At 44.9% G+C, this 24,155-nt stretch overlaps 1 protein-coding gene across 4 annotated transcripts in view; it reads left to right on the top strand.

Annotated features, from left to right (window-relative positions):
• Nucleotides 1–24,155, top strand: part of TIMELESS (timeless circadian regulator) — a 163,180-nt gene that overhangs the window by 24,755 nt on the left and 114,270 nt on the right. For 2 of the 4 annotated variants that reach the window (XM_030196703.1, XM_030196706.1), the window contains exons 2-8: nucleotides 8,092–8,231; nucleotides 8,431–8,584; nucleotides 14,655–14,769; nucleotides 15,335–15,397; nucleotides 15,595–15,696; nucleotides 20,059–20,214; nucleotides 20,437–20,570. In XM_030196703.1, the coding sequence (XP_030052563.1) occupies nucleotides 8,135–8,231; nucleotides 8,431–8,584; nucleotides 14,655–14,769; nucleotides 15,335–15,397; nucleotides 15,595–15,696; nucleotides 20,059–20,214; nucleotides 20,437–20,570 (821 nt within the window). In that variant the 5' untranslated portion in view covers nucleotides 8,092–8,134. Of the gene's footprint in view, nucleotides 1–710; nucleotides 869–8,091; nucleotides 8,232–8,430; nucleotides 8,585–14,654; nucleotides 14,770–15,334; nucleotides 15,398–15,594; nucleotides 15,697–20,058; nucleotides 20,215–20,436; nucleotides 20,571–24,155 lie in introns of those variants that run through there. The other 2 variants (XM_030196705.1, XM_030196704.1) reach the window with 2 other exon arrangements.

The following is a 24,155-nucleotide window of genomic DNA, read 5'->3' on the forward strand; positions in this document are numbered from 1 at the left end:
TTGGCAGAGTAGACAAAGAATGGAGACTGACTGGGCCAGCTGGTTTCTATCTGCCATAATCTACTATGTTACTAGAGTGGTCATATCTTATTAGAATTGCCTAATGATTCTAATTTTTTTTTTTGGGGGGGGTAGGGTTAATTATTCACAGATGTCAGCTTCTAGGTGAAGTCAAAGAACTGTAATTTAGTGATAGCTGAGGGAGAAGCTGAGCATTATGGGGTTAAATTAGCTAGCAGTTACTTTTACAATTGTGAGTGTGTACACCTTGGATCACTTGAAAACAAATTAGTTCTCTTAAAGGGTGTAGTGTTAGAAACAGAAAAAGATACCAGAACCTGGGAGCTAGGAATTAAATTTTAGTTCATATTGGCCAGTGTCTAGGCAACTTTGCTCCTTTAGATGGTGCAGTGTGATAGAAAAATAAAAGATTTATAAAAAAAAAAAAAAAAGATACAGGGAGGAAGGATAAGACATTAAGCCTCTTCCTCTTGGGAATGTGCATGCTTTTACCTGCCTCTATCCCAAACAAAAGACTTGTTTAACTTGTGTCTGGATCCCAGAGGGTTACGGATACACAGTTGTAGCAAAGGGTGGAAAGTAGGTTATTGTAGTGCAGCATTCTGGGTAAGTGGACCAGTTACATAACCTGAGTTGTGTGACGTTCCAGACCCAAGCAACCGCTTTTTTTTTATGCTGCTGAAGCCCAGGAGCCTGTTGCTACCATTTCGGATCTGCTTCAGGGCAAGGGAGAGAGGAGTGCTGGCTGCAGCTTAGGTGAGTGTGCGGCCCTGGCTCCTGCTTCTGTTTAACAGGACTGAGGGACACAGATGTCGCCTGCAACATAGTGAACAGGGAGAGGAGTATTGTGTGAGTTAACTTTTTATTTTTGTCGGGAGAGGAAGAGGAAGCTGAAGCTGTAACAACTTGCCCTCTCTTGGGAAAAACTTATTTCACATGGGATTTTGGAGAGAGGGGTTGAAATGGAGTGTATTGTTCCCTCGGAAAATTGCCAGCCTTTTCAGTAGCCATTAAGTTTTTATATAAAGATGTCAAGAAGAGTGTGGATGGGGCTAGGCTGAGCAATGTGCTGCAGCAAACTTTGTAACTTGCAGGCAGGAAGCTTTCAAGCTGTATTGTTATGGAGAAAATTTTTATGACTGTTGGATTTTGCAGTCTCCTGACACAGCATTAAGGAGTTAAATATCTGATTTTCATCACTGGCTGCTGACTACTGCTTTTGAGGCAAGTTTTTCAAATGACTCTAGTTATTATTTGAAGAACCTGAAGCAGATAGAGGTGGTCACAATGCTTTTGATGTTTCTCCTTTACAGTTTATAATGAGCCAAATATCATGTCTCGAGTCTTCATCAAATAGCAGTGAAGATCGGTATTTCTCAGTTTTTATCTAGTTCGCTTCAAGTAATAACAGTTTGTGAATGGACCAGCCCGGTGGCTCAGTTGGTAAGTGTTGGCTGCTGGTTGGGAGGAGAGCGTTTTCCTTGCGTGGGTCTGACATCTAGATGGTCCCAAGTTTGCTTCTAAAGGAAGCAAGTGTACAGTGCCTCTGGTCCAGGATGGTTGCTGCATTGGCTCAGTTGAATATATGAGAGAGGTGGGGTTTTAAATATAAAAAAAGGGGGGAAATTCTTAAGATACTGCAAATGAAGTTGAATGTTGTCAGATCCTTGCTTGGTTCTGATGGAACAGGAGAGAATAGACAGGTAAAAAAAAAAAAAAAAAAGCACAAAATATAGTTCAAAAAGTAGGTTTGTTTCTCTTTCAAGGTTATCAATAGAAATCAAACAAAATAAAACACGGAAAAGAAAATAAGATGATACCTTTTTTTATTGGACATAACTTAATACATTTCTTGATTAGCTTTCGAAGATTGCCCTTCTTCGTCAGATCGGAAATAAGCAAATGTACTAGCTGACAGTGTGTATAAGTGAAAACATTCAAGCATTACTATGACAGTCTGACAGGGTGGGAGGATGGGGGTGGGTTGGAGGTATGCATGGGGACATCAAAGCATATCATTGATATTCTAACAGGATGATATATTGGACCTGCCTGTTCCTGATTTGCTTTCATATGTGACTCAAAAAGAGTGTTAACCTGCGTATCAGGTCTCTTTTGTTCTTCTTCCCTTTGTCTGAACAAGTAGGATTGTGTTCCTTTCCTATCAGCAGATGGAAGTAGAGAACTGAGTTTTTCAGTGCCATCACTGTATTTATCTCCAGCAGATGGTAAGGTTGTTCAGGCTGGTTCTGGTCCAAGGCCTAGCTTCCCGGTGCTCAGGCTCCCGCCTCTCATTGTGATTGAGCCTAACAACCTCGCTTCTGTCTTTGGCCTATTTAACTGGGACCAATAGAGCATGGAACTCATGCTCTGCAGCCCCCAGCTAGCACCTAACATTGCACAATGGGTGGTAACCAGGCTCGGTCCACACAAGAGCCTTGCCTTCAGGAGTGTGGACCTCATCCACTTCCCAGCCCTCCTTCCTGCTCCTCTATGTAGTTCCCCGGAGGTGCCCTGCAGTGCTAGATGCACTTAGACCATCTAACAAAAACAAAAGGGCCTTGGGGTAGGGGTTGGGGAAGCCTGACAAGGAGGATGGTGTCTCTGACAGGCCATGGGACCCACAATCCTGATGGGTTTGGCAGGAATGGCTGAAAATCTTTCCAAGATTCCTTACCTTGTGCTGCAGGAACACACGTGACAGTTCCCTGAGGAAGGGTACCTTGCAAGGGAGGTCCAGACACATGACCTCTGGGAGCTTTAAAGGGGCCCTGTCGCCAGAATGATATCACCAGGTGATCCTCCTAGTGAAGGAGGTACTGGCCAGGGAGAGTACCCCCTTGTTTGTGGGAGTTATAGGCAAACCCGTCCCAGGCCTGACCTGGTTCATACGGAGGCCAAGGAGGGATAGCAGACCTGGAGAGCCTGAAGGTGCCGCTTTTGTCCCGGACCCTGAATCAGATGCAGGATCAGACATGGACCCTCAGGAGGCTCACCTTTTCAGGCGGGAAGAATTGAAAGTAGAAGTTTGAAATCTAAACTGTTATTTTGCTTAGCATTTACAGACGGAGAAGCAAGAAAAGGTGTTAGTATGAAATGATTATAGACCTATATACAGAGGAGGAAATACTTGAAGCACTCACACGAATGATTGATTATATTTGGCCATGGAAACTTATGGGATACACAGCAGGACACTCTCGTCTCGTCTTCCGCCAGGGTCGCTTTACTCATACTACCTCTCTCCTCAAGTCGCTTCACTGGCTCCCTATCCGTTTTCGCATCCTGTTCAAACTTCTTCTACTAACCTATAAATGTACTCACTCTGCTGCTCCCCAGTATCTCTCCACACTCATCCTTCCCTACACCCCTTCCCGTGCACTCCGCTCCATGGATAAATCCTTCTTATCTGTTCCCTTCTCCACTACTGCCAACTCCAGACTTCGTGCCTTCTGTCTCGCTGCACCCTACGCCTGGAATAAACTTCCTGAGCCCCTACGTCTTGCCCCATCCTTGGCCACCTTTAAATCTAGACTGAAAGCCCACCTCTTTAACGTTGCTTTTGACTCGTAACCACTCGCCTCCACCTACCCTCCTCTCCTCCTTCCTGTACACATTAATTGATTTGATTACTTTATTTTTTGTCTATTAGATTGTAAGCTCTTTGAGCAGGGACTGTCTTTCTTCTATGTTTGTACAGCGCTGCGTACGCCTTGTAGCGCTATAGAAATGCTAAATAGTAGTAGTAGTAATTACAACATATCAGTGATGACATCAAGATCATTTTCCTGGGTGGTAACTCACTGTGGAACCTTGCATCATGTAGCTATAGTTTTGAGTTGCTCATTCCTACGTGTATCACTTTACATGTGCTCACGTTAATTTCATTTGCCATTTATTATTATTATTTATTGCATTTGTATCCCACATTTTCCCACCTTTTTGCGGGTTCAGTGTGGCTTACAATAGGAGTTAAATGTTGGAAATACAATTTGTTACATATTGGTTATGGATTATATTTTGCATAATTATGCGAAACAATTGAAGTGTCGTTGAGGGTGTAACAATGGAGCACAAACATTGAAACATTGGAAGGAAACAATGGGGGCTTAGAGGGCGATCAGGGGGCATAAAGACATATAATATATATATAATATATATTTAGATGCCCAGTCTTGTAAGGTCGTATTGCAGTTTCTCACAATCTTCTTATGATTTAACAACTTTGAATAGATTCATGTCATCAGCAAATTTGATCACCTCATTGTTCCTGTTTCTAAGGTCATAGTCTGAATTTTCCTCTGGTGCTGGAGTCAAGACTCTTTCCTATCACCAATAGTGTTCTTTTCTGGTCTTTTTATTGTACACTGCTTAGACCCTTGTTTTTTGGAATATGCTGTTTGTCAAGTCTCATTAATCATAAAATACTGTGGTCGCTGCATGACTCCACTATTTACCCCTCTTCATTGATAATATTGACCATTCAGTGGTACTCTTTTCAGTATTTTAACTCTATTATCCCATGACGTTTTAAAATTTCCTCAAGAGTTGTTCATGAGGTACTAGACTATATTAATTGGCTCTCTTTCCCCCTCCTTTTTTTCAATATGACATTAAGAGCTTCATTAAGCAGCCCTTACTCTTAAGACCCTCCCCAGACTCATTTTTGATCTGGTATCCTCTTCTAGGAGGTTTTTATTGTGGGGGACAATGGAGATCTTATTATTCTTGAAGGCATTGGTATCCTTCACCATTTTCTTACTTCCAGACAACTCGGAGACCTCATTCTTGTACAAGACAGCCTAGGGCCCAAAGTCACAACCAGGAGTACAGCAAAACCAGGGAGAGAGCATAAGTTCAATCTTTGCAGTTGCATTGGGTGACCGCCTGGTAGGGAGGAGGCTGAAAATTTCTTGCAGTAAGATGGTCCCTTATAACATCAAACCAATGGATTCTAAAAATTGTCCAGGAAAGCTACCATCTGAAATTGGGAAAACACTGCTCCAAATTGCCCACCAAGAGCATAGTTCTCAACATCAGTTATTTATCAAGAAACTCTTCCCTCTTGCAGGCCAGTGCAATTGAATCTGTTCTGCTTCAGGAAAATGGGAAGGGATTTTATTCCAAGTACTTCTCTGATCACAAAAATGATGGGGGATTTCATCCCATTCTAGACCTAAGGGCCCTGAACAAATATCTGGCCAAGAAACGGTTCCGTATGGTTTCCTTTTGGCAAACTCATTTCCATTCTATAAAAAGGGATTGGCTATACTCCCTGGACTTAAAGGAGTTTATACCCAGGTACAGATACATCCAAGTCACAGGAGGTATCTCAGATTTGTGGTAGGGAAACAGTACTTCAAGCATTGTGTACTGACCTTTGGCCTTGCATCAGCACAAGACTATTCACAGAATGTCTAGCAGTAGCTGCAGCCTCTCTATGCAGACTACATGCATTTCCCTACTTTGGATGATTGGCTGGTCAAGAGCTAATCAGAGGAAGGTGCAAAAGAATTTGTGCATATTACTATTTACATGTTAGGGTTTGTCATAAACTATCCCAAATCACAGCTCATTCCATCACAGATGGTGAAATTCATCAGAGCACTGCTAGACACAATTCTCTGGCATCTGCATTTCTTTCACAACAGCTGATTTTTAACTCTCATTTTCAGTGGTAGTAGAAGTATCACAAGACGGCAGGTATCAGATGGTCAGATGTTGAAAATGCTGAACCACTTGGCCTCCACGATTCTTGTAGCTCAGTTTGAGGCAAGCTCAATGGATCCTATCTACTTAGTGGACACAAGCCACTTGGTGTCTTCAAGTCATGTCTGTCACAGCTCCTTTCTGGAGCTTGCTGTCCTGATGAATGGTTCGATCTAATTTGCGAAAGGAAACCCCTTCCAAATTCCTGAAATTCAAAAAGTTCTTATGACTGATGTGTCCAGACTGAACTGGAGAGCTCATGTAGATAGGCTGCACACTTGGGGTCTCTGGCCTGCTCAGATAAAGCTTTATCAGGTAAGCTTCATAGAGCTGAGAGCAATCTGGAATGTATTACATCAACAAGCAGGGAGATACAGGGTTGTTCCTCTTGTGTCAGGATTCAGTCAGGATGTGGAAGTGAGCAGTTTTGCAAGCATTGTGCATGAGAGCCACATTGCAGGGAAAGAGAACTGTCTATAGCAGGCAGGCTGTTGGATTCTGCAGCTTCACGAGTGGTCTCTGGATGAGGATGTAACCCAGAAGATTTTTTGAGTTGGACAACCCCTTGGCAGATGTTTCTGCTACTCACTACAATAAAGTCCCTCAGTTTTGCTCCAGACTAGGATCACACAGCAAACTAGCCTCAAATGTCTTCCTCCTCCATTGGGGGCAGGGTCTTCTGTATGCACATCCTCCAGTACCTCTGGTTGTGTAAACTCTTCTAAAACTCTAGCAGGATCGAGGAACCATGATTCTGATCGCCCCATACTTTGAGACGAATGGTTTCCTCTTCTCCTAGAGTTTTCCTTCAGGGAACCTTGGAAACTGGAAGGTTTTCCAACACTAATTACCTAGGATCAGGGGGTCCCTTCTACATCCCAACCTTCAGTCTCTAGCCCTAATGGCTTGGATATTGAGAGGGTAGTGGTGGATTCCCTGTACTTACATGGAAGCCAAGAGAATCTGAGGCACACTGACAAGAGTTCCCACAAAAGTCATACGGTTTTCAGTGGAAGAGGTTTGTTGCTGTTGTGAGGGTGAGGTCTTAGATCCCTTTTCCTGTCCTGCACAAAAATTGCTTGAGTATTTCTACATTTTTCAGAGTTGAGTTTCAAGTCAGGTCTCACATCTGTTAGGGTTCACCTTGTGCAAATTGGTGCTTATTATAATCAGAAGGTAAACCTAGCTCTGCTCAGCCTTAGTTGTTCACTTTGTGTGAGGCTTGCCTCTTTTGAAGCCTCCTATCAAGCCACCTGCAGTGTCATGGGACCTCCAATTGTTATCTTTAACCCAATGTTGATGGAAGCTTGCTTAGAGCCACAGAAGGTCGATGAGCTCCAGGCTTTAGTAGCTTATCTACCTCAAACACAGTTTTTCAACAGCGTGGTCTTTGGAGGGGAGGGAGGGAAGGCAGTAGTCTGTGGTCATAGGTGCCAGAAATAATTTACAAACAGGTGATAGAAACCAGTAGTGTGACAGAACGTAAGCGTAATTGGGCAGATGTAGAAAGTGGTTGAAATAGGGTTGGGAGGTTGCAGGGTTAAGCAACCCATCCTTCTTTGAGAGCAGAGGTAAGATGAAGAAAACAGATGAAATAAGGGAGAGCCTATGGATATTGCAGGCCATGAAGGTAGCCAGGTAAAAACAAGATAGGTACCAATCAGTCTCATTCTGATAAGATGGTGATGTATGGTTTTCAGGATTTCCCAGACGAATATACATGAGGTATATTTGTGTGCACTGCCTCCATTGTACGCATACATATGTCTCGTTAATATTTATAGGGATTTCCTGAAATGCAGACTGATGTGCAGCCCTCCAGGATTGTGGTTTGATACCCCTGTGCTATCAAGTCTACACTAGGATGTCTGGTTTTGATAACTGTTAGAGAATTACAAAGATTGGCACTTGGATAAGAAGGTTTGGAATAGAACCTGCTATGTGTGGGGAAGTGCGGGGTACAAATGTAATAAATCAGAGTGTTGGATTAATTGTTAAATCTTGCATGCTTATCTGCACAGGATGGTAGAAACTAGTGAGGAAAACAAAAGCTGACTGATGAGAAGTGGTACTGTACAGGCAGCTATGCTTCTGTCTCTGGCACTTAGAATGTGTACTCGCAGTACAGATAAGAATACAGTATATGGCAAACTCTCTGCAATATTATATGAGGAAGGAAGCATTTGTAAGATTTTTGTTGCCATGATACCACCTCTAATTTTGAGTTATAACTGTCCCCTGTCGTTCTCCTCCCCCACCCCCACCTTTCCCAGCATACTCGTATTCAAAATGGGGATGGCTTTGAAGGAACTTTTTATTCTACTGATTAGATACCTTCTCTCTCTCTGCTTCTGGTTGCAGGTTCCCTGACTCCTCTCAGTCCATTTGTTTAGGGTGGGGATTTATGGACATGTACATGATGAATTGTGAGCTTTTAGCCACGTGCAGTGCCTTAGGGTACCTGGAAGGGGACACCTACCACAAGGAACCAGATTGTTTGGGTAAGTGTTAAAGATAAGAAACCACACCTACACATGCGCTCATGCTTGCTCTCTTGCGCTCTCTCTCTCTCTCTCCTATTTAAAGAACATTGTAAATGCAACAATTGCATAGCTATAGGTCGTGTCCAAAAGGGATTTGCAACAGTCTCTGAGCTTGGTTTTTCTTATTACTGTACATGTTCTGTTTCACTTTCCTCAGAGAGTGTGAAAGATCTGATACGTTATTTGCGTCATGAGGATGACACTCGTGACATCCGCCAGCAGCTGGGAGCTGCCCAGATCCTTCAGAATGACTTGGTGCCCATGGTCATCCAGTACCAGCAGGACAAGCAACTGTTTGATGTCCTTATACGGTGGGTCCTTTCCCATGGATGGGAGCCAGTGTAGTAGAAATGATGACTTGTGTTTGTAGGGAACCTTCTGTAGATAAGGACTTTGCATGTTCCACGGCTTCAACTGTATAGAAATAGGTTTGCAGCCACTTCCGGAACAGAAAACGTTGGTTTGACTGACAGGTGCCTGAACTTCAGAAAATATGCATCCAGAAAGTGGGATTAAGAGAAGAGTGTTTATGGTGTATTGCAGCTGCTAAACAAAGTCTTAGGGAGGTAAATATCAAAAGTACACTACAATAAATAAATACGATTTGATAGTTAAAAGATCAAACCATCAACACCTACCCGCTAACACACACCAAAAACAATGTTCAACTTCATAAAAGACCCTTCGCCAAGAAAAAACATACATTACAGGCTTCAGAACCAAAATAAAATAATTAAAAAATTGTACAGTCATATATGTGTATATACATATGCATACACACAAAAACAGAAACAAAACTGCATGTGAGGAACTCCTATTCCAAGCATTTACCATATCCTTTTCTTAAAAGAACTCTGTGGTATGTAGGATCTTCCACATAAAAGTATGACTGCCAAAATTAAAAAAACAACCCCCCCCAACACATTAATAAATACTTCTTTATAATAAAAAATGCATCCCCTATACCCCCCTCCAAAAAGCAAAAACAAACAAAAAAAAAACAAAATTAGCAACAAAAACTGCACCAGCAAATTAAGTGTTGTTAAACTGGTGAGTGCCGGCGAGTATGTTTACTGCAGGAGTAGCCGAAGTAGCGGGACTGGAGGAGATCACACCCACGCTGGAACATGTCTGAAGAGGTCTTCAACAGTTGTCCACCATAGTTGCCTAATCTACCACGGAGGTAAATTAACTGTCTGCTAAAATGGAAGATTTGACTAAGACTGTAGGCTCAGTTAAGCTGGAATGTGTTACACAGTTTCATCAAGTTCGTTAAGATATTAGAGGTCTACAGTAGTTTAAGGTAGCAATAGTAAAAGATAAAATGTCTCTCCATAGGAAAATAGAGCAAATAGAAAATTTCAACAGGACATTGAATCTCCAAATTTTGAATTTTCCAAAGTCCCCTGGCATTCTACCTGGAGAGTTTTTTTAAAAAGATATTTGAAGAGTTGAAGTTTGCCCTTGAAAATATGTCTCCATTAAATTGAATTTATTATTTACCAAATGCTTAGAAGATAGATGAGGGGTTCAAGTTTAGGTATTGACAAATAACTTGTCAGCTATTTTAGAAGAATCTTTGTCGGAAACCACCGAGAGGGCGACCCTGCCGGTTTTATTTGTTTTCAAACAGAGGTTCAATGCAGTGATCAGACTCTATTTTCAGAGTTCCCAAGCCTTATTTCATGGCAAAAAGATATGGATTTATCCGGACGTGACTAAAATCACCCAAGAAAGAAGGAAAGTTTTCTTGGCCATGAGGCAAGAAACCAGTGCTTTTTTTTTTTTTTTTTTTGAGAGGGGGGGGGGGGGGTAGGAAAAAAGATACCTCTATCATACAGGGCCAACCTTAAGGGTGGGGTCACTATATATGGCTCTGCCCCACAGTAGCCACACCCATTTTACCTGCCATGGTGCATATAAAAAGGCATAATTGAAAATAGTACACCAGTCTGTAGGTCAAACAAAAGAGCATCCTAAGAGTATGGTGTACTGGTGTGTACTGACACAAAAAAAGCCCTTCAAGAAACCAAAAACATTGGAGCAGGACTGAAATGGTTGGGTTTTTTTTAGTCCTGAACAGTTGAGGTCCTTTTTTTTTTTTTTGGACACAAAGTTTCTAGGAAGTTAGAACATGTTTAGGTTCTATATATAGAGGGCTGTTCTCATGTTGAGGCCTTTTATTTATTTTTTTGTTTACTTTAAATTTCTATAGATCTTCTTTATTTTCTTTCCATCCCCCTCTCCTTTTGTGGTCTGAGAAGGTTAAACATTTTCCTATAATATTCATATTTTCTGTTAATGATTAAGAGTAGGTTTTTTTCTTTTCTTTTTTAGAAATGTTATGAGAGGAGAATATCCTATATAATAATTCTCACCTCGAACATTCTAATGTGCCTGGTACCGTGGCTCTCTCGGAGGTGGTCTGCTAGGCAGTTTAGAATGCACTGACGTCAGTGATGTCACTGACAGCTGATTCCAAGGCAAGGGGAGGAGCGTGTTTCCCTACTCCTCCCCCTGCCTGGGAAACAGCTGTCAGTGCCCCCCTCGGCGCAACACCCAAGCCCCTGCCCTGCAAAACCGCGAGCCAGGCGGGGGGGAGTAGGGAAACATACTCCTCCCCCTGCCTACCAATCAGCTCTCAGTGCCCCCCCCCTTGGCGCAACACCCAAGCCCCTCTGCCCAGGCGCAGCACCCAAGCCCTACCCCCCCCTCGACGCATCACCCAAGACCCTCCCCCCGGCGCAGCACCAAAGCTCCTACCCCCCCCCCCTTTCGGGCACATCAACTCCCTCGCCATCCGCAGCCGCCAATACTAACGCTGTCTGGCTGCTGCTGCTTCTCCTGTGGAGCAGCAGCGGCTGGTACAAAAAGAAAAAAGCCAAAAAAAGATTTTTAACCTGAAACACGGCTCTGTATACAGCCATCTGGCATTGGCTGTCGTCACTGCAGCCGCTCCTCCTCTCCCCTCTGACGTCGCTGCACTCCTCCGGGGTCTTCTTGCAGGGGCAGTGACGTGGAGGGCAGAGGAGGAGCGACTGCAGTGACAACAGCCAATGCCAGATGGCTGTCTATGGAGCCGTGTTTCAGGTTTAAAATCTTTTTTTGGCTTTTTTCTTTTTGTACCGGCCGCTGCTGCTCAACAGGAGACGCAGCAGCGGCCGGAGAGCGTTAGTATTGGCGGCTGCGGGTGGCGAGGGGGTTGATGTGCCCGAGGGGGGTAGGGGCTTGGGTGATGTGTTGGGGGGTAGGGGTTTGGGTGATGCGCCGAGAGGGGAGGGTCGCTGGACATGGATGGCTGGAGGGGGGCGGGGGAGGGAAGGGTTGCTGGACATGGGTGGGTGCAGGGAAGAGGGAGGTGGGGAGGGGTCCTGAGACCAGATGGGTGACTGCAGGGGAGACAGAAATGACGCTGCAGGGGGGGTAGGGGGAGAGGAGGGTCACTGGACATGGGTCGCTGGACAGGGGGGGCAGGGGAGAGAGGTGGGTCGCTGGACAGGGGGGGCAAGGGGAAAGGAGAGGAGGGTCATTGGACATGGGTGGCTGCAGGGGGGGCAGGGGAGAGAGGTGGGTCGCTGGGCATGGGTGGCTACAGGGGGGCAAGGGGAAAGGAGAGGAGGGTCGCTGGACAAGGGTAGCTGCAGGGGGAGAGGAGGGTTGCTGGACATGGGTGGCTGCAGGGGGAGCAGGGGAGAGAGGAGGGCCGCTGCACATGCGTGGCTGCAGGGGCAGAGGAGGGTTGATGGGGAGGGGGTCCTGAGACCAGATGGGTGGCGGCAGGGGAGACAGGAAGGAACCTGCAGGTGGGGGGGGGGGGGGGGGATTACCTTGCTAGCGCCCGTTTCATTGCCTACCGAAACGGGCCTTTTATACTAGTTGTACTATAATGGTTACTTTCCAATTTTCCTCAAATAAGTTGGTACTTGTGTGTAATTTTCATAATATTTCTAAACTTAATTTTAAAAAATGGCGCATATAGAATAGTAGACCTCCATTAAAAAAAAAACTAAACTAATATTCTTAAAAACCCATGTGGACTCTCACCAGCATCTCCACATTGCTCCGCTGCTATCAAGCACTACTCTGCTTTACTGGGATTTAAATCCCCTCGTTCACTCCACCCAAAGAGTGATTGAAAAAAATCCCCTGATGCTCAGCTGTACAAACTGTTGTGTAAAAGCTTAAAAAAATATATCTATTTATCTATACATAAACTAATGAAAAATACAATTTTTCCCTGTAACCAGACAGGATAATTTAGAAAGAAATTGTGCTTTCTGCAGTAGGATGTCGCTCTATTTGTAAGTGACTTTTATTTCAAAATATTTTCTATTCTGCACCTTTTCAAGTTCTAGTCAGATCACAAATCAACAAACACATTTGAAAAACAACTTAAAAGACAGTACTAACCAGGGGTGTAGTTACGGGTGGGCCTGAGCCCACCTAGTTTGTCTCATCCACCAACTGGTGCCAGTCTTCTAGGTGCTGGTTAGGCAGCCTTTCAGTTCATCTGTGCTCAGCCACATGCATGCAAGCTCGAGGGCAGCCTGTTTGCAGCGCTTCTAAAAAATCCTACCTATGTCTAATTTGTTTTCCTGCTGTGTTTAGGTCCAGGTCACTCTGGGACCGGAAAGTTGGTACTCGGGAGTGAAGTTAGTTTAATCTGCTTGTGCTCGAAAGTCAAAACAGGACAGGAGGACCTGCTGCTCCGAAAGTAGCAATTAATTTACCGGCTCACTATTGCTGACACCACATCGTGGCTGATAGTGCTGCTGCTGCCCTAGTGTTCTGCAGTTGCTGCCCTAGGGTTCTGCATCTGCTGTCACCAGTGCCTGCTACCCTGGGCCCCCTGTGGCACTCGTGGCTCGGCTGGGTGTTCTGCAGCTGCTCTCACTGGCGCCTGCTACCCTGCTGCCCCGGGCCTCCTGTGGTGCACATTCTGCACACCAGTAGAAAAATCTGATGTCTTTGCGGCTCGGCTGAGTGCTCTGCAGCTGCTCTCACCAGTGCCTGCTACCCTGCCACCCCACCACCTCGGGCTCCTGCTGTGCACATGTGCACACCAGTAGAAAACTCTGCTGCCCTTGTGGCTCGGCCGAGTGCTCTGCAGCTCTCACGGCTCAGCTGGCCGGTCTCTCTGTTTTAGTGTCAGCTGAAGAAGTTGGGCCCTCTCAGTTCAGGCCCAGGCCTCAGCACTCCTCCACGACCACAAACAGACATAGGAGCCAGCACAGTCTGTGCTCTGCTCCAGGTTCACACTGCATAGTGTTCATAACTGTAGTCTTTTGGGAAACTCAACACTCAAACCCAGGTAAAAATCAAATGTTTTAATTTTAGTTATGTATAATGTTGGTGGACTTATGGGTGGGGGTGGGCTCTTCACTGCCTAGAGGAAAAAGGTATATTTAATGTACTTCTGTTGGATTTCTTTCTGAGTTGGGGGGGGGGGGGGGGGGAGTGTGGGCTCAGTGCCCAGCTTAAAATTTAAAAAAAAAAGTTGCATTTAATGTTGGTGGGGTTGCTCTCTGCAATACCCAGGTTTAAAATAAAAAGAAAAATTTTAACGTAGGCAGATTTCTGAGTGGGAGTGGGCTCTGCATTACCAAGGACATTAAAAAACAAAAGGTTTTGTATTTAATACAGGTGTGCTTTGGGGTGGGGGGGGGAGTGGGGATAGGACAGAGCTGACACTAGGCTACACGGAGGGGTGGAGAGATAGGGTAGAGTTGATGCTTAGCTATGGGATGGATGGCGGGGCATGGAAGGCCTGATGCTGGGGTACAGGGATGGAAGGGGGGGATAGGGAAGGGAAAGTTTTTAAACCTGATGCCAGGCTACGGGGATGAATGTGGGGAGCAGGGAAGGGAACGGCTGATGCTGGGCTATGGGGATGGATTTGAGGGGGGAGGGGGGTAGGGAAGGAGAGTGAAGGGCCGATGCCAAGCTACAGTATGTGGTTTATGTTGATGTAGTGCAGCTGTTGGGCAGACTATTTAGAAATCCTCATCAAGTGCATTCTAAGGAATTATTTTGTAGTATCCCAAGAAATGCTACTCGTATCTATATACAGAGTACTCACCCATGTTAGCTCTGGGCCCACCCACTGGTACTAACAGGACAAATTTAAAACACCAAAATAAGTCATTATCATACAGGAGGTCAGGCTGTTTGAACTCGCAGGTCAGTTTATTACTTTCCCAAACTGTATGTCACACCAATAAATTAGAAGAACGAATGCGTTTGTTTCTCTTCATATCTCCGTAAAAATACACTTGCTCTGTTTGTGACTGTTGCAGTGCCTGCCTAGCAATGTTCAGCTGTTCATTGAAACCAACCTTTGTCTGGGAGATTTAAGTGAGGTTCTTTTTCTGTTGTCTTCAGGCTAATGGTGAACCTAACTCAACCGGCACTCCTTTGCTTTGGTAAAGTTCCTCAGGATCCCGCATTTCGGCACCACTATCTGCAGGTAGTTTCATACTTGCAGGCATACAAGGAGGTGAGTTTGGCTGAGATGAAAAGGTGGGTGGGGGGATCTCCCTAACCTCCAGAATGTAGCTGAACAGCAGTGTGCCCGTGTCTACAGTGCAGTCTTCCAGTGGGATGCAGTGTCTTTACTGCAGGAGAGGCTCTGAGTTTACCACTTGCCCTCAGGGTTGTATGAAGGCAAACCTTTCAGGAGAGAAGGGTAACAAGGTCAGGCTTCTCTCACCCATGTTGATCTATGTACTGAAATTCATAAGCAGTCCTTTCTACTTGAAGCACTTTGGAGTTAGGCGTAAGAAATTATGTTTATTATGACCCACTGTTAATTGGTGTTCATTGCATCCAGCTGGAGAGGATGAAGGGCTGTACGAACCGGACTATAAAACCCTGAACCCTGCTTCTTCCAATGTATATATGTGCATGTACTATTAGTGGTGGGTATTTAGCACAGCCTGTCTTATCCTGGATTGGTTTGTTTGTTTATTTATTTATTTAGCATGTTGTGTGACGTGGTATTAAGATTTTTTTTCCTTTGATGTTTTTCTCACTCATTTTATTTTTTACTTTGTCTGACTTAGGCCTTTGCCAGTGAGAAACTGTTTGGATCCCTCAGTGAAAAGTTATATGAGCTACTGCAACTGGTGAGACCTTTGCTGTTTTTGCATTATGTCTGCCCTTGCTTGTGCTGTTTCTTAAACAATTCATGGCTAATTTTCTTTTACTTGCTTCTCTCCCTTTGCAGTGGTGCTGCTCACCTGGTTCTGGTGCTTTTTCAGCTGTCCATAGTTTCAGGATGTACTGGAGGCTAAAAATCCTTTTCTTGTCTTTTTACTCGCAGGATTGGGAGCAGAGAGAGGATGAAGACAATCTGTTGATTGAACGGATTTTGCTGCTGATTAGAAACATTTTGCATGTTCCCACTGACCCTGAAGAAGAGAAGGTATGGGCATGCCGTTTTCATTCATATGTACTTCAGTTCTTGTGCAGATATTTTTTTTTTGCCTAGATACATATACCCATGCTTATTCCATCTGTGACCATATGTTCTCAGTTTGATTTTAGACCTGATCAGGTGTGCCATGGGAAAGAGTCATCACTGTCTGATTTCCAACTTTGGGAATATATACAGAATAGAAAATAGAGTAATAGTAAAATAGTAAAAGCTTTGACAAAGTACTTCTTGAGAGAAACCTTTGAAGTCATGGAATAGGAGGCAATGTCCTTCTGTGGATTAAGAATTGGTTATTGGACAGAAAACAGAGGATAGGGTTAAATGGCCATTTTTCTCAATGGAGGAGGGTGAATAGTGGAGTGCCGCATGGATCGGTACTGGGACTGGTGCTGTTTAACATATTTATAAATGATCAGGAAATCGGAACAAGTGAGATGATTAAATTTGCAGATGACACAAAACTATTTAATTTGTCAAAACACAAGCAGATTGTGAAAAATTGCAGGAAGACCTTAAGAAACTGGAAGATTGGGCATCCAAATGGCAGATGAAATTTAATGTGGACAAAAGCAAAGTGATGCACATTGGGAAGAATAATCCAAATCATAGTTGTCTGATGCTAGGGTCACTTTAGGAGTAACCACTCAAGAAAAAGATCTAGGTAGGTTTCATTGTAAGCTGAGATCTCCTGCCTAGTGTGTGGTGGTGGCGGCCAAAAAAGTAAACAGGATGCTAGTATTTATTAGGAGAGGGATACATAATAAGATGAAAAATATTATAATGCCTCTGTATCGCTCCATTGTGTTCAATTCTGGTCGCCGTATCTCAGAAAAGATATATTGGAATTAGAAAAGGTTCAAAGAAGAGTGACCAAAATGATATAGGGGATGGAACTGCTCCCATATGAGGAAAGGCTAAAGAGGTTAGGGCTCTTCATCTTGGAAGAGAGACATCTGAGGGGGTATATGATTAAGGTCTACAAAATCCTGAGTGGTGTGGAACAGGTGTAGGTGAATCGATTTTTCACTCTTTCAAAAAGTACAATGCCCAGAGGACACTCAATGAAATGCATGGAAATACTTTTAAAACAAATAGGAGGAAATATTTTTTTCACTCAAAGAATAGTTGAGCTCTGGAACTTGTTACTGGAGGATGTGATAACTGCGGTAAGCGTATCTGGGTTTAAAAAAGTTTCGAACAAGTCACTGGAGGAGAAGTCCATAGTGTGCTATTGAGATTGATATAGTACTATTGGTCGACGTGAGCCGGAAGGCACCTGCGCATATGCTATGGGTATGCTGCCTCAAATTCTTAAAGTGAAACTTCACTAGGCAGCATTTTCTGCACTGGGCTCTGTGGATGATGTCACCCACATGTAAGACTAATTGGCCTGCTGTCTTTGCAGAACACTTGCCAGTTAGGTTAGGCGGTATAGCAAGTATTAATAAACTATAAACTAAATTATAACCTGTTACAGGTAAGTAACTTTGCTTTAGCTTCCAGGAAGCTTTCGACCACAAAGTCAACTCTGCTTAAACGGATTTGATATGCTCGATGGGCTAGGGCTCCTAATCAAAATCCCTTCACCTTTTCTGTTGGGTGCTCTTCTATCTCTGTCTGAATTGGGGCTAAGACCTATTTAGTTTGCAGGTTTAGAAGAGATATTATAAACACATGGCCTGCCCTAAAGGTACCTTTACAATCTGGGCCCTCAAATTTATCTTTGGTTAGTTAATGGAATTCCACAAAAACCTGTGCATAGTCCTGCTGACTGCTTTCCCGGGGCCTTACTCCAGCCTGTTGGAACAGTTGGTTCGTACCTTGATCTGCAAATGAGCACATATATACTACTTGTGATGTACCACAGATCTGAAGAAAGCATATCTGCTTTTGTAACCTATAATCTCAACAACCTCAGGTAAACCTGCCTCCAAATGCACACTTATTCAACAATAAAGAGGATAGAAGAGTAAATGTTCCAGTAATAACAAAAGAAAAGCTCTTCAAAATAGTTTAGGAAGTACTTTAAAATTACTATATTAGCCTCCGTGGAGTAAAAAAATGTGGAAGGGAAAAAGCCTCAGCATCCCCACCTCCACTGAAACAGAAACATTAATTGGGAAAAGAGGACTTTAAATCAGGGTCAGTTGTCTTCATAGGCATTTAAAAAAACCCTTACACATAAATGATTGTCAAAGCTCCACTTAAGGTGCAGTTTCAACGGATTACTTCAATTCTGTGACAAATGTGTGAAAAATTCAAACACTTAGCTTAAAAGATGTTACATTTCAATGGGTCAGTCACACCGACTGTGGCCAAAGTTTCACTATTGCAGCACTCTCAAGGTGTGACAACAAATTGAGTTTCCTTCGGCATGAATTTCTCCATGTCACTTTGGATCCTGAAAAAAAATAAACCAAGGACAGCTAGGAAATAGACTGTTGGACAGGAGCACTAGGGGAAGCTGAGGAACTTACATACAGGATCAAAAGTCTAGAAAGACTTCTGAGCTGGAGGAGAACTTTGGCACAGTGGTTCAGTTGGTGACAGCATTGAGCAATTTGACTGCCTACAGAGAAACCCCTGTTAACAGTTAAGCAACTCCACTTGCCTTTTTCCTAGATACAACATGAGCCCTCGAGTGTGGGAACCAAGCATGGGCATTTATATCTGGGCCTTGTGTGCTTCCTTCCCCTCATGAGCCTTCTATGAGTGAGACTTTTTAGTGCTTCCTTCCCCTTTCTTTCAGCCTTAAGAGTCCTTCCAGTGTCCACACTGATTGTTCTCATGAAAGCTGATATACCTCACAACGTTTTTGAAAATATAGGTGTGCCTTGGACTTAGGGACAGATGCACTAAACTTAACGAGCCTTTAATGAGCAAGTAGTAAACCCTGGCATGCACTAAAGGCTTCTCCGAGCCTTTTTCCGACGACGGTAGCAGCTAACGAAAACGGAATGCAGATGAGCAAATTGTGTAGAAACCCTATTGTAATGAGATGCATTAACCTTTTCCGATTGCCTTAACGCTGGAAAATCTAACGAGAGGTCTGTACCTCTCGGAGCTTTACTATATATATTTTAAAAAAAAGGAGCTGTGCCTATGGACGTCCTTTATAGATGTGTCCCCCCCCCCCCCCCGAGATTGCCGCCGCTCCCCCCTCCCACTTGCATTGAAATGACAGCTTCCTGCACCCCCGCCGCTCCCCCTCCTCCCGCCCCCCTCCGTCTGCCACCGGGCCGGGCCCTCATAGCGTTTCTCACCTCCGTGTGAAGGCGCAGCAGCAGGCAACAGCTGATCGCCTCCCTTCAGACTTCACTCCTTTTCCTCCCTGGCCCGCCCTCGTCTGACTTAAGTAACCTATGTAAGTAACTTACGTCAGACGAGGGCGGGCCAGGGAGGAAAGATGACGTGGCGAGCCTAAGTCTGTCTATGATGATATGCTTGGGACTGCTGCATATCTCTATGTAGAGGCTTACGTATTTGATATATGTCTACTCTGCTATAGGGTGTAATTTTATATAGTGTATATGGGGTGTGAATGAGATTGAGTGCAAGTGATAGGTTGATAGGACAATATTGTTATAAGAATTTTTGATATGTTTAATATTTAATAAAGATTGAATTGTTTCGATATGCATTTTACGGCTGCTTGATAGTTTATGAATTTCATGTGCAACCAGTTGAATGTGTAGACCTTGGCATGCACAGAGCAGCCAGCATAACGCTTGGCTGCTCTGCGCATGTTCGACTGGCCGACTGTTTAACGATGGAATAGAGAATGCAAGTGAGCTACAACGAGCAGCTCATTTGCATTCCTATTCCTTGATGCATGCCCTTCCCTTACTGATTCGCTAAGGGAATAGGTAAAGAAAGGGCTTTAACGAGTCGTGCATCTTGGCCTTAGTTTGGGAAGTCACTTGATATTGTTTATAAAATGTGTATGTCACAAAAACTCAAGCTGAAGTTTAAGCTGTATTCCCAGCCAGCCGAGTGGGCAAGAACAAGTATTGGAACCCAGTAGGATACATTCTGGGCTATATTCCTCTTGGAGCTGAGGTTACTGCTGAAATGTCCTTTACTATTGCCCTTATCACACCCTGTAGCTGGCTGAAGAGCTACACTGGAAGTGGCTCAGTAGGGACATCACAGTTGTTGAGACTGTCAATGTTTTTAGAAATCATAGGATACCTCATTGAATGCATTGGTATCCAGAAATAATGTTAATGAAAGATTTAAAACTGATTCCACAAAGCATGCCATATGGAAAGGGGAATTGCATGGCATTTGGGGGAGGGGGGTGGAACGAGGAAAGAAAGATGACTTCTCTTTTTGCCTGTCTTCCCTCAGAATGTAGATGATGATGCCAGCACTCATGACAAAGTGTTGTGGGCCATGCACATAAGTGGCATGGATGACCTCCTCAAGTTTCTGGCCAGCTCGCAGACGGAGCAACAGTGGAGTATGCACGTTCTGGAAATCATCTCCCTCATGTGCCGAGACCAGGTATGGAAACAGATCCTCTGTTCTTTCTGCTCCTTTCTACCCAGTCCATGCAGGTCACATGTACAGTGGGGTAAAGGAGATCCTAGGTCAAAATAGTTTGACCTGGGAGTGAGCTGTGTGCAGACTTTGGGGGGGGGGGGGGGGGGGGGGGTGGTGGGGTGCAAGACTGTAGTTGCAGGAGTATACTGACAAACTCAATCATTTATCTCGCTTCTCCCCCAGAATTCAGAAAAGCTGGCAGCCACAGGTCAGGCTCGCTCGGCCAAGGATGGAGATAATGATGTGAAAGATCTTGAGATCCTAAGGCAGCGGGAAGCAGCAGAAAAAAAAACCCGAGCATTCCAGCGTGGGACCAGGCAAGTCTAGGATGGAGTTTAGTATGGAAGTAGTGCAGAAAATATCTTGCCTTCTAGACAAGGACAGCCAAGATGACAAATTTACTTTCAAACGATTGGATCTACTGTAGGTTGCTTAGAAATTAGAAGCATGTATGAGGCATAACAAGTGAGATCAAGTAGGAAAATACAGTGCAAGACAGCAAAGAGCACACAATAGGCAAGGGTATTCTCGTTTTGAAGACACAATCTCAAAGAGATGGTACCAGGCAAACTAAGTTAATTACAGGAATGGCCCATTTGTTCATGTGTAAGTCAGGGGCTTAGCCAGACTTTGACCGGGGGGGGGGGGGGGGGGGCACATTTTGGCAGGCCTCCCACCCCCCTCCCTGCTTCCGCCGCTGCATGATGGTACCTTGGCTGGCAGGGGTCCCCAACCCCCGCCAGCTGAAGTGTTTGTCCCGCACTGGTCTCCAATGCCTGCCCTACGCTGTTCTCAGTTGCGCCATGCATGCTTGTTTTAATGAAACTGAGCATGTGCAAAGTGTCGCGCATGCTCAGTTTCACTAAAAGGAGGTAACATAGTAGATGACGGCAGAAAAAGACCTGCATGGTCCATTCAGTCTGCCCAACAAGATAAACTCATATGTGCTACTTTTTGTGTATACCTTGATTTGTACCTGTCCTCTTCAGGGCACAGACCGAGGTGAATGGCACGGCTGAGAAGATGAGGGTAGGTAAAGCAGTGAGACCAGCGCGGGACAAATGCTTCAACTGGTGGGGGTTGGGGAACCCGCCAGCCAAACCAGGGACCCCAGAGCCAATTTGGGGGGGCCCAGGCCCGCTATGCCACTGGTATAAGTCCCCAATCGCACCTACTGTGTGTTTGTATTTGGGTATTGCACATAATGTACATGTATTTTATGTTTTAATATGGTGTTTCTCTGCATAAAGCTTCAGTTATATCAGTGGTAAAGTTATCTGAGGTAAAGGGTGGGGGAAAATCGTGGAGTTTTTTTTTTTTTTTTTTTTTTGGGGGGGGGGGGGTTCTTTTGTATTTCTTAAAACTTCTGCGCAGTCTGCTTTCGGAACCGTTATCAGTAGAACCATGCTTCTCGTGACTATTCTGTTTCAGCAGAAAAATGTCCTGTCTTTGCAACTGTTATTCCTCTTTCCCATCCTCCAGAGCTTCCTGTCCGTAAACTAGCTGTTGATTCAACTTGATGTCCTAGTACATACATAGTCATGTCATGAGCATTGCATGTCCTGAACAGGATCCTAGTGAGCCCTAAGACTTTAGGGAAACATCAGGGGTGATATTTCCACAAGTCGGGATACAAATGGTCAGCCTGTTATCCCCTATAGTCAATTTGGGTATCTATATAAATAAAATCCCCCTCAAACATTCTGAATCCCCCTCAGACGTTCTGAAGCTCACCTCTCTCCAACTGTGGCTCCTGACCTAGGCTATTCGGACTCCCGCACTCAGCCACGCCAATCTGCGCCCTAGGCCACGCCCCATCTGGACATAAAAAGCACTCTCAACGTTCCATTGACCACTGACGTCAATGAAGCCAGTTCGTTTGTTCGAAGCTCTGTAGCAGCAGATGTGGGCCCCGCCCTCGCGTCAAACGTAATGACGTTGAGGGCGGAGCACATTCAAGGAGCCAATCAGTAGCCGAAAGCAGGAGAGAGGCCAGGTTCACACTCTCGCACAGGACGAAGAGGGAGGGCGGCAACACGGCGAGCAAATGGCTGCGGCGAGTGTCCAATGTGGAGGAGGCGGGTGAGGGCTCGGGGTCGAGGACCACTGGCGACTCGGAAGCGGGGGGGGGGGGGAGGAGGAGGAAACACCACTGGCTACGACTCCAGCGCAGCCGTCATCCCATTCACTGAAAACAAAAGAAGCAAACCTATGACATGCTTCAGGACGTTTAATACACAGGAGTGGAAGTGACCCAAGCAAGTGTACGGTAAGCAAGGAAGCCCATTGGTTAATCTCTGTTTCAACTCCCCCACGCAGCCGTCATTGCTATACACTCACAAACAAGCAAACCTAGGAGCTGCTGCTTCACATTGTCGTTTTTAAATTGAGGACAAAAGGAGAGGGGAGGACACAGACAGACCCTGCAACTGGGAGAAAGGGACGGGGGGAACCCCCCTGGAACTGGGAGGGAGGGGGGAATCCCCCCTGCAACTGGGAGACAGACCGGGGGGGGGGGGGGGAGACCCTGGCACATACTCTCATTCTCACACACACACTCGCACCCAGTCTCACTCTCCCTCTGTCACACACACACACACACACGCGCGCACATTCACTCTCTCTCACACACTCACTCTCTCAAACATACACACTCTGAGGAAAACTTTGCTAGCGCCCGTTTCATTTCTGTACGAAACGGGCCTTTTTTACTAGTAATATATAATATAAGGTTTGGCAATTAAAATTCAATGGTAAGAAATGCAAAATGATGCACTTAGGGAGTAGAAATCCATGGGAGACGTATAGGCGGTGAGAGTCTGATATATACAGACGGGGAGGGGGATCTTGGGGTGATAGTATCTGAGGATCTAAAGGCGACGAAACAGTGTGACAAGGTGGTGGCCGTAGCCAGAAGGTTACTAGGCTGTATAGACAGGTGTGACCAGCAGAAGAAAGGAGGTGTTGATGCCCCTGTACAAGTCATTGGTGAGGCCCCACCTGGAGTATTGTGTTCAGTTTTGGAGGCCATATCTTGCTAAGGATGTAAAAAAAATTGAAGCGGTGCAAAGAAAAGCTACAAAAATGGTATGGGATTTGTGTTATAAAACGTATGCTAACCTGAACATGTATACCCTGGAGGAAAGGAGAAACGGGTGATATGATACAGACGTTCAAATATTTGAAAGGTATTAATCCGCAAACGAACCTTTTCCGTAGATGGGAAGGCGGTAGAACTAGAGGACATGAAATGAGATTGAAGGGGGGCAGACTCAAGAAAAATATCAGGAAGTATTTTTTCACAGAGAGAGTAGTGGACACTTGGAATGCCCTCTCGTGGGAGGTGGTGGAGATGAAAATGGTAACTGATTTCAAAAATGCGTGGGATAAACATAAAGGAATCCTGTTCAGAAGGAATGGATCCCCAGAAGCTTAGCGGAGATTGGGTGGCAGCACCGGTGGTTGGGAGGCGGGACTAGTGGTTGGGAGGCATGGCTAGTACTGGGCAGACTTCTACGGTCTGTGCCCTGAAAATGATAGATACAAATGAAGGTCAGGTATACATATAAAGTAGCGCATATGAGTTTATCTTGTTGGGCAGACTGGATGGACCGTGCAGGTCTTTCTGCCGTCACCTACTATGTTACTATGTAATATAAATGTTATCTTAAGTTGAAATGCTCCTGCTGAAACATTACAAAATAGTATCATGCCTTTCCCAATGGAAGAATATATGGTCATAAGCCAGGGAAGTGGAGTTATAAATAGCCCAGTGGTAAGCAGGGGCGTAGCTACGGGCGAGTCTGGATGGGTTCAGACCTGCCCAGTTTTGTTTCAGGCCCATCCAGAAGAAGAGTCCCAACACCTCCGTGTCTCCTCACCCTACTCCCACCCCCACCGTA

This window comes from Microcaecilia unicolor, chromosome 3, assembly GCF_901765095.1.
Source record: "Microcaecilia unicolor chromosome 3, aMicUni1.1, whole genome shotgun sequence".
Taxonomy (NCBI): Eukaryota; Metazoa; Chordata; class Amphibia; order Gymnophiona; family Siphonopidae; genus Microcaecilia; species Microcaecilia unicolor.